This window comes from Mastacembelus armatus, chromosome 10 (genome assembly GCF_900324485.2).
Source record: "Mastacembelus armatus chromosome 10, fMasArm1.2, whole genome shotgun sequence".
NCBI lineage: Eukaryota > Metazoa > Chordata > Actinopteri > Synbranchiformes > Mastacembelidae > Mastacembelus > Mastacembelus armatus.
Window position 1 is genome coordinate 18305882 of NC_046642.1, and position 10660 is coordinate 18316541.

Sequence of the window (10660 nt, forward strand, 5' to 3'; positions counted from 1 at the left end):
CATGCAGTTATTTTGAGGAATACCTGGTTTCACTCACAAAGCTCTAAAATAAAACCCATTGGTGAAACAAATGCTACACACTCAGAGTGTCTTTGACAAAGACATCACTAGCCAGTGCTTTTCATTCCTCACCAAATAATGAACTTGTCAATGCAATGACTCATCATCCTGACCAATGAATTCTGAATACTTCAGAAGCACATGGGAAGTGTGTGTAATGAAGGTGAGGCAGGCCTAGGGCCTGAGGCCAAAGAGGAAGATACAGACAGAATCACTGTGGTTAAATTAACATATGACTATTGGGTGCTTCCCATGTGTATTAAAGAGTGTACACATTAAGTCATTTAACAAAACACTGTCCTTTCTCATCATTGCCCTACTATTTGCTTAACTAGCCACTGCCTGCTGACTCATGCATTCATAAAAAATACATAGCATTGCATAACATGATTATGAACAGACAGGCCCAGGTTGGCTCAAACTTAATCATATAAAATTTCAGATGAAACTCTTAATCTGCGTGAAGTCTTTAATAAGACAGTGCCCCATTCTGACAAGATGACAGCACAGCTTCGGGCACAGCATTAGTAACACAGACAACTGTCCTCTTATCTGTATAAGAATAAAGAAAGAGTGATATTTCTTTTAGTGTTTGTTAGAGGAGAGAGGAGAGGAGAGCAAGGGAGGAGATGGGAGAGGAGGAGAGGAGAGGAGAGGAGAGGAGAGGAGAGGAGAGGAGAGGAGAGGAGAGGAGAGGAGAGGAGAGGAGAGGAGAGGAGAGACTTGGGGAGAGATCCATTTAAATGAAAAGGAGAGGCGTCAGCATTAGCCGTTAATCCACTGCAGTGAGAATGCTTTCCCTCTGCCTGCAGCCTCTCCAGTAGACATCCTAACCGGAAGACTGTAACATACACACCACTGTATCACACACAGATCTGACCACGACAAGAGATCCACACCAAATAAACAGTGCATGACTTACCGGAAATAAGACAGCAACGCACACTTTTTATGATGAAGCATCATCTATCCACATGACTGCACTACAGCTGCACCATGTTATGTCATACTGTGCATACACAGTGTGTGTACATATATGCTACCTCCTTGCTCAAGAAGCAGTCATAAATGTCAGCACTGAGCTGGCTACAAATGAACTTCCCTCACCATTCAAACACATACACAAGACATTTCCAGTGTTATGTGTCCATGTTCCCTACCCCAGGGAAGGGCCACGACACACAAAGTGCACATACAAAGGGAGCTTCACTCTTCCCCTCGCTGTTTCTCTCCCACCCCTTTTCTCTTTCTCACCCACACACTTTCTCTATTTAGCTCACACTTAAAAAGGCTGCCTAAAGATAGAAGCATGAAGATGAACAGGAGCCAGCGAGTGTCATGGCAACAACGTGTAGTGGCTCACAAACACTATTTAGACCAGTAAGAAAAAGTTATAATCAGAGCCTAAATGCAGTAGCATCACCTCCTCAAAGACACTGTTTACTAAATGTCAATGCAAGTATGTGCCAGGCCCGAAAGCCCTGTGTCTGTGTGGAGCGAATCTCTGTCATGATGTTGTGTGGTGTGAAACAATTTATTGTACTTCAAATGCTGTGGAAAATCCTCACTGATTCCTTGTTGAATAGTTTGAATTTGAGTCTGTTCTAAACAACATGAGCTCTAGCCACATATCTTTACAATACTGTGCATATTCATTGATAAACTATACTGCTTATCTAATCCTTTATGGTTTTAGTAGGAATCTGCTTCTTTGTTGAAAACAGTCCCAGAAACTTTGACAGGAAACACTGCATCGAGTTCCACTTGGATCCCTGAGGCTACCTGCACATCAAAGAACCGATTCTGAAATGCCAAGTTTCACTTTCAGAGTAGTATAACTCCATCAACTGACAAAAACATGTTACCCTTCTCACAGATTCCTGCACACCAGGTATATAGGAAAAATTTAATGTCATTCCTCTTTATGCATTTCAGTCTACCCGTGTGTGTTCTGGTCGGATTAAAAAAATATGTGAAATGTTCCTGATGAGTAATAGCCTAAGAGTAATGGATGACATTAATCCACATGGCCACCATCTTCACAGATCAGTTCCTTCATTATCTGATAAAAGACTGACCACTCCTCTGCTCTGTCATCTTCATATTATAAATTACAGTAAGAGGCTTTTTATCAGCTATACTCCTACTTAATTATATGTCTACTATCTCACATTAACTCATATATTACTCAGGCAAATAAACTCAGTGTCACATGTACAGTATGTACATGTATGTGTGTGTATAGGCATGTCTGTATTTATTGAATCTGTATATACAGAACTTTTAAAAATTGGTCTAAAAGCCCTGAAAGCCTGACAAAGTAGAGTAAAAGCAATGACTAAATCAATCAGTATTTGTGTGTGTGTGTGTGTGTGTGTGTGTGTGTGTGTGTGTGAGTGGGTCTATGTGGGGGGTGACTGCGACTCACTATGTTGACCTGAAGTGGTTCTGAACCGGGTCTCAACAGCCTCCTCCTCCTGCAGCTGCCAGAGTCTCCAGACCGCAGACGCACAGACGATGATGACTGGCCTATGTCTGACAGGCAAACAGATGATTGATTTAACAAACACATCAATCACCAGTGTGTATATATGTACGATAAAAATATGCAATTTTACCTGACTGAGGCAGGAGCAGTGCCAGTGCAGTGAGAGTGCTGGGGGGCAGAGGCAGGGAGCGGCAACGTTGAAGAGATGCCCTAAGTGGGGGCTCTAACGGTGACACACCCGGGGGTCGTGACAAAGCCTAGAGGGTACTGAGCGGTTAGGGTCTCTGCTATATTCCAGAGTTACTTTGTTGCACACACGCACACTCCCAAGGTTGAATGCACACACTCCACTGCCCTTCATATTTAAAAAAATCCTTCCTTACTGTCTTGTCCCCTTTTTGCAGTGAATTAAGTATTTCACATCCATCAAGTCTATTCTGGTGCACTGGTCGGTGTGAATGCCCTGCAGCAAGCCACGAGAGACTATACATCATGCTGAACCAGGCAGTCTCTCAGGTTAAAATGAACTGACTTGAGTTAGGACAATGAGAGGTAGAGCTTATGGGAGCGATGAGGCAGAAAATTGGCCACAGAAAATGACTGAGAGTGAGGGAGAGAAAAAAAAGAAAGAAAGAAAGAGTTAAAGAGAAAAAAATAGGCAGAAGAAGAGGTGACTTGAGGGAAATACAGCGTCCCGAAATATAGGCCTTTATAAATGGGGCAGAGCATGCATGCATTGTTGCAGCTAGCAGTGAGTGTTTATAAATACTGGGTTAGTACTGGGCTGCCCTTCAACATCTGTGGTGTGTTTGATTCATTATGTGTTTAGGCTATATTTAACAGTGAGGTGATGAAGAGTAATAGTAAGACTCTGCCCTCGTGCTGTCTATGCATACATTCAACTGGATATATACGGGCCATTTTATTTTTCATTTTTACATCATTGTGTGTGTATTTACTTTCAGTGAAATTATGCATGAATGCCTGTGTTTGTTGCCATCTTACTCTGTGGTGCAGCTCCGTGGACTGCATCGCCCTAGTAACACTGCTCTCTATGACAGAGCAGGGCCTGGTGCGTGTAGCCCTCCGTCTCTGCCCTGGAGAGTGCTGCAGGGTGGGAGCCGGCATGCGTCTCCGCCGGCACAGTGAGCCAACTTCACTATAATGGCTGTAAAGATCTCGGTCTGCGTTGGGCCTCCATGGGTCCAGGACAGCTGATGCCGGGCGAGGACGGGGACGCAGGGGTTTGTGAGGTACAGAGGTCTTCTCTGTGCTAGAGTGGGACACTGCTGGGCCCGGCTGTCTTACGCCACAGCCTGTCTGGCTGGCAATCTGCTCACACAGCTGTGATTGGCACAGATACTCAGCAGTTTGGCCTCGATAAAGGTGCAACAATGCATTTCTTGTCTAAGGAATTGAGAGGATTTTTTCTCCTGGTTCAACAAAAATATACCATATATTTCACTTCAAAAGATTCAACTATCCATCAGCTCTTGTTTGTAAGTGCAATGCATCATCAGCTAGCAACACAATAGGCAGGTGGATTTTGTTTGTAAACAGTTGCTAATTATGAAGGATGAATTTCATGGTGTTATCACTTCTCCTAGGTTACAGAAGAAAGGCACATGATCACCTCCCAAAACATGGATTCCCACAGCACTTGGCCTTGCATAATAAACCCCTATGAAAGTATGCTGCATTTTGAGATGTCATATCTCATTTTGTCATTAGGAGCTTGAGTTAACATGTCCTGACTTGCTGGTGTGACTAGAAGGGAGATGACTAATGCCTACACTGGAATGAGAAGGGAAGGGTGTCATCATGAAGTGCAGACGTCACAGAGCTGTAGGGACACTGTAGTAAAACACAGGCAACTTGATGGGAAATAGGGTTTCCTTTGCATGCTACACATGGCTGATTAAGCAGGAAGGGACAAACTACTGCAGTGTGGTTTTGATTACTGACCATATCCTTTTCTCTCCAACAGATGGGGCAAAAGGACAACTGTACAGTAGATGCCAGATTCATGTCCTCACAGGCTTTTGACATGAATGTTTTTGTTTCTCCCTGACAGTTAATGAACCACACCTAGGACTGTATCATGAGGAAACGAATAATAGCTCTGGAATTATTTGTACTCAAGTTTGTTGTTAATGATTTTACAATGCAACAGAATGACCGTAGTTAAAACAGATACATAAATTATGTTTTAAGCATTTATGCCGTAATTATATGATGCATGCTGCTGGCAGTGTTAATGATGTAGAAAAAGCCTGCAATGGAATGTGGTTATGGCATAAATATGAGACACATTTTACATAAGAATGCTATTCACTTTAAAAGAAACACAGTAGTAGTTTATCTGGGGGAATTACTGACTTTTTTGACAAATGCATTTATTGAAATTAGGGGCTGGTAATTCCTGACAGGTAATTTTTTGTTTAAAGGCACTTACCTTAAATATTTCCTCAGTGGAATCTGATGCAGGTTCACTATTGGTTGTGCTCTCTTTATCACCTTGTTGTGATTGGACATTCACTTCCTCTATCTGCAGGGAGTCAGATGGAGTATCCCTGGTATCCTGCTCATTTCCTGTCTGTCCATCCACATTTTCCTCTTGACAAAGACAATTCATTGTATCCTCAGCTTCTTTTTTAGTCTCTGTGTTTGGATCTGAGTGGGGGATATGGTTCCCTACTTTGGCTGTGGGTCCCTGGTTTATATCTCTGTCTATACGTTTGTCTGTAATCTCACAACTCTGGAGGCCATTGACAGCTTGAGATCCTGGGCATGCCCTAAAGGCTTTCAGGACCACCTTAGGGGACAGTCCACCTGTCACAGGTGCTAGAGCCTCACTGTCAAAGGTACTGACGTATGAGGATTTAGTGTTCACTGGTGATGATGGGGCAGGCAGGTATGTTGGAAGCCCTTCACTGTGAAGTGTCAGGGATACACTATGAATGTTGTCCACTGTACGCTGTGGGACCCGTGGGGAACTCATCGGAGTCCTCTCTTCCTCCGGAGGAGAAAAAGAACGTGATGTTCGCCATTTTCTGGCTGTCTCTGCTACACTGTTAAAAAACTTAAACAGACCACCAAAGTGCCCCTTGGTGTCAGACTGCTTTGGGGGTGGAGGTTGAAAGTCTCTGACACTCTCAAGGTCTACAGAGCCATAGTCTGAGTCCATGGTTTTGTCCAGAGAGTGAAGCTCAGAGTCAAAGCTCCTCTCTGAGTATACAGGACTGGCCTTCCCCAAAAGGGAAATCCTCCTCAGGTAACTCCACACATCTTTGTGCCTCCTTCCTCTACCCAGGTGAGCACTCAGGCTACCTTTAATGTTCGGCTCTTCACACATTGCAGCTATTTTGTTACAGTTGGTTGAATTGTTGTGGTTTCTTTTGGTATAAGAAACTCTTTCAGATGGTTTACAACCATTCTGAGTCACAGTCTCTCCCATAGCAGTGGACTGAGGGCCATCAATGGGAGCAGAGAGGTCAATGTCTTCAAATGAGCAGTCAAATTCTGCTGTATGACCAGCATACGAGTGCCTCTTGCCACGATGCTTAAGTGAGGCTCTGCTGGACTGTTGAGGAGTGCCGATGTCATGGCAGAAAGATTCCTCATCCACAAAGGAGCTGCTGACTTTTGCAGTGGACAATTTCCCTGTCTTCCCTCTGAACACAGAGGGGGATTTAAGCTTCTTAAAGGAGCGTACTTTGTCAGCAAATGAGAGTTTAGGGATGGAAGCCTCTCCAGGCAGGATCATGGAGTGGGGTCTGCGCTCCAGCTCTGAGACAGCTTTCTTACGGTTCAAGATCTTCCAGATGCCCCCTGTGGCACGAGGCCTCCGGTTGACCTCCTGTCTGTCCTTGACATGGGTCTGAGGAGAGGCAGCCTGGGTCTCTCCCTGCCCCTCTGCAGGCGCTGGCCCACTCTCCTGAATATAAACACTGCTGGTCTCATTCTCCACATCCAGAGAAACATTAAACACTCGGTTGACAAACCCATTAGGGTTGTTGCTCTCAGGGGCAGGGTTGTCTGTCTGTTCCATCCTCTCTCATTCTACAGTGTCAGCTATCAGCTCCAATGGACATCATGTCTTGGGCCTCTCTCCAACACCTAAAGGAACAAAACCACATTTTTATTCAGGAGTTTGACATTAAACTGACTGCCTTGTCATCTTATATCATACTTATTCTATCTGCACTTACTCTGAATGCCTGTAGATGCGTTCCATAAATGCAAAACGTGTTACATATTCTCACTGGTTGGTGCAATGTATTGAATCTACACTGGCAATTAAATGTTCAAGGATAATAAATATGTAGTTAGTGATACTTAAACACTAAAACACAGGAAGAGCATTGGAGGTCTCTTTGTAATTTTCAGACTAGAGCTTTTGTACCATGAGTCAACAGCCACAATCACCCACCATCCCCTGCCCCCATATTTGGTCCATATTATCCAAAGTAATTATTTGAGACACAGTGCCCCATCCACCATTTAAACAGGAGGCAGTGTTGTCATGGAAACACTCACTACAGAGATGTCTGGTTATTTCAGGCCTGCTCCGGCTATGACATCAGTATAGCTCAGAGAAGCTCCATCTGAGGAAGAAAATGCTGGGCAAAGTATTACACTACCTCGCGTTAATTACTTACATTATCACTTTAACGTATGGAAGCGTCTCGTGTAGTCGGGCCCTCCAGCATACATCTTTGTTGGCACATGAGATCACCACTGAAGACGCGTTTCAATTAAGAAGGCCTTTTCGTGGAATGTCACAATTTAATTCACATGCTTTTGACTGATAAGCTGCTTAAGACTACTTTTAAAATAAAGTACTTAAATCATTTCAAAAGCGCCCGATTAGAGGGGCAGCCCCCAATCGCATACAACAGGCTTAACGTTACATTAACTGGTGTTACTGGGGCCAATTTTAGCCCGTAAGTCGGCGTTAAATGTAAACCGGCACGACTCCTTGACGTTACTTGGCTATTAGTTCCATCTATTCCGACTAAATTAATATAGCGTTAGTTTTAACCTGGTATAAAGCCTGCTTGCAGGTTATAATCTCATAATTGGTCTAAAATAATAAAAAATACACACAAGCAAGTTATTTTTGTGTGTTTGTCGTCTATGACCTAGACTGAGCTGTTCCAGTAAACGACAGTCACAAAGTTACATTAACTAGCTAGCTAACAGCGACCGGTGACTAACTTTAGGGTAAACTGGGCTGGGCGTCTCAAACCTGTGCGTTTTTTGTTTTTTGTTTTGTTTTTGTTTTTTTTTTACAGAAAATATGGCGTCAGTTAAAAATGACATTCGCGTTAACGTTGCGGCAGGTTGCCGACACCGGACTCGGTGTCGTGATGATCTTGAATATTTGTGAAATAGTTTTTAACTTAGTGTGTAGTTACTTAGCGCTTCTTCAGAATGACAATAGAAGCCGAATTGGCCGTCCGTAGTTACACTTGGACACTCAGTCACTTCAGAAAGTGCCTTATCAAGTTAAGTTATACCCTCGAAAATAACCTGTTTCTCCCCTTAGCATTTAAAGTTGGTTGTTAAAGCTGTCCACTCACCTCCAGTAAACACTTTGCCTCCCGTTTAGACGGCCATCGCCGCCGCCGCCGCCGCTGTCCCTGCAGTCAATAAAAACACCGCCTTTACCACTGGCTAAACGTATCCTGTGTAGTTACTTTACGGGCTTAACTTATGTCCATGAGTAAGGCTGGAGTTCCGTTGCGGACAGCGACTCCTCTGTAGGTCACATGCGGTTTTGCCTCTAAACTCGCCCAGCTATCATCAAACTGAGAGAAACTCCCCGAGTTAGTTACAGACCGGTGAACTCTTGCCCTGTAAGCTCCTGCAGACGCCGAGACTCTGATTTGTGATAAAGCTCTCACTGAGACAGAGCAACTCACACGCACACGCACACGCACACGCGCTCACACACACACACACACTCACCACACACACACACACTAAAAGGACACTAACATACACTCAATGATTGAATCACTAATTCAATGTAAACATTCAATACAATGTTAGAAATAGCTAGTTTAGGGCTAGGTTTGGCTTTCCATAGCTAGCTATATAGTTTACATTACATTAACCTTGTGAAGTTTACTGTTTTAAATCCCATTTATATCCTCAAGTTCATTAAAATCCTCAACTGTTCCATAGGCATTATAGCATATCTTTATAATGAACACTTCTTTTTGTACCCTATTTGTTTGTTGGATTTATGAGGAAGCACTTATAATTTCTAAAGTAACATCAGAGAAAACAAGTGATTGACTGAACTCTGGTCTCACTAGCTGATCCTCCTTTGGGATTTGCGTTGAATGTGAAAATCCTTCTATTGAAATGACACAATGGGGAGAGGGAGCTCAAGGGAGGGGGGACTGGAGGAATTCGCAAAAACTAAACAGCTCCAGAGCTCCATAACCGTGAAAGAGGAGACGGTGGAAGAAGGGGCCTAAATTTAAACATTTCCTCTTTGTCCTGTTTTGGACCCATTGTCATCGCATAGCATTCTCCCTTCTGCACAGGAAGGAGTGGATCTGACATCAACGCTCTCAGCCTGACAATGCCAGGAAGTCTGTCTGACTGTATGTAAATATCTCTATGTGTCCATGCTTCCCTTGCTTGCCTGTGGACCTGCTCTCCTCTCCCTGGCCCTGTTCTCTGGAGTGGCTTGAAAACCCTGAGGGTATAGTAGTAGTAGTAGTAGCAACATGATGATTTACATGATACACTTCCCCTGTAACTAATGCGCAACCGTCATTGTGAATTACAGCAACCTCATGTCCAAATGACCTGACGGAGCATTTTCTGTATGTGGCTTCATGTACAGAACTGGATTTTAAAACTTCTTGTTTCTTGTTTTTCCTCATAGTTATGTGTTGACTTGCTCTTTGTTACTCTCCTTCACTTCCACCCCCCCTTACTCATTAACTTCCTCCGAACCCCAAGCAGTCTTCCTGCTGTCCCCTCCCGTCACAAAAGACATCCTGGCTCAAATAGGCCAAATGTTTTAGCTCAAAGCTGGCCTTATACAGACAAAACAACCCTCCTATCGTCAGAAAATAAATTCATCCAAACAGCATTTTGTGTGAGTGACAGAAAGCATGAGAGAAAAAAAGAAAGAGCGATAAATGAAGGGAGACAGATAAGAGATTTATAGACCCTCAACCAGCTGGGCCTGTGTCTGAATTGATAAGTTTTTGTTGACATTTGGCGAGCAGGGTACATTACAGCGACAGGGTACAGAGCTCTTTGAAATGATGTCATTAGCTTCTCGTTTTCAGAACAATCGACCTCTTCCTCCTCTTCCTATGACACAGTCCCCACTGGTGGGTTTGGTGGAGATTACTAAAGACAAACATTCGCTGAGTTTAGGTCCAGCTGTAATTATTTCGCCAGTCTTTGTCAAAGCCACTGAGTGTAAACAGGCTGCTGTGAAAAAACTGGCCAGACAGGGAGGGAGAAAGGGGGGCAGATATGTTGTGATATCAAATGAAAGGCTTACTAAAGCCTGGGAACTGGATTCAAGAGGTGCAACTAATGTGAGAACTGAGCTGAGTATTCAGTCAAACTTTGTGCAGGTGTTTGGGAACACTGACGCTGAAGCACTATGAGGCTGTGTGATGTTGCTGCATATCCATGTCCAAAAAGGAAGATGCTGAGGACACTGTGAGCATATATGCACCTTGGCTCATAATACTCTGACATTTTAGAAGTGCTCTGGCGCACTGCCACGCACATAGATTAACATTTTTTTCCCACTTTAGGTATAAACCATGCTCAGGTACTAGTTGCCTCTGGTGGTAGAGGAGAGTTTGAATTTCACTGACATTCCTGACATTCCCCCTGCTCTGTCCTGCATACTTCCCTGGCCTGCCTGCACATGGCACTAGTCATGAAACACACGCATCGGGGACCTTCCTAGCAGTTCAAAGACTTTGATCTTAACTGCAATTAGTTTAGGATAATCAATCAGTTTGGTTTGTATAACAGACTCACAGGTCACATGGACAGCCTGCGTTTTAACACATAGAAAGGTCTGAGTGTTGCTGGTGATGGGAAAGTCTCACTAGACGA

General features: G+C 43.7%; 1 protein-coding gene across 4 annotated transcripts in view; it reads right to left on the reverse strand.

Annotated features, from left to right (window-relative positions):
- The window catches only part of arhgef9b (Cdc42 guanine nucleotide exchange factor (GEF) 9b), a 42350-nt gene extending 33912 nt beyond the window's left edge, over window positions 1–8438 (reverse strand). For 3 of the 4 annotated variants that reach the window (XM_026329944.2, XM_026329943.2, XM_026329945.1), the window contains exons 1-5: window positions 8134–8438; window positions 5004–6667; window positions 3554–3892; window positions 2679–2805; window positions 2489–2595 (exon numbers count right to left, since the gene is read on the reverse strand). In XM_026329944.2, the coding sequence (XP_026185729.1) occupies window positions 2489–2595; window positions 2679–2805; window positions 3554–3892; window positions 5004–6599 (2169 nt within the window). In that variant the 5' untranslated portion in view covers window positions 6600–6667; window positions 8134–8438. The remainder of the gene's footprint in view (window positions 1–2488; window positions 2596–2678; window positions 2806–3553; window positions 3893–5003; window positions 6668–8133) is intronic. The other variant, XM_026329946.2, reaches the window with a different exon arrangement.
- Between the last annotated feature and the right edge of the window lie 2222 nt (window positions 8439–10660).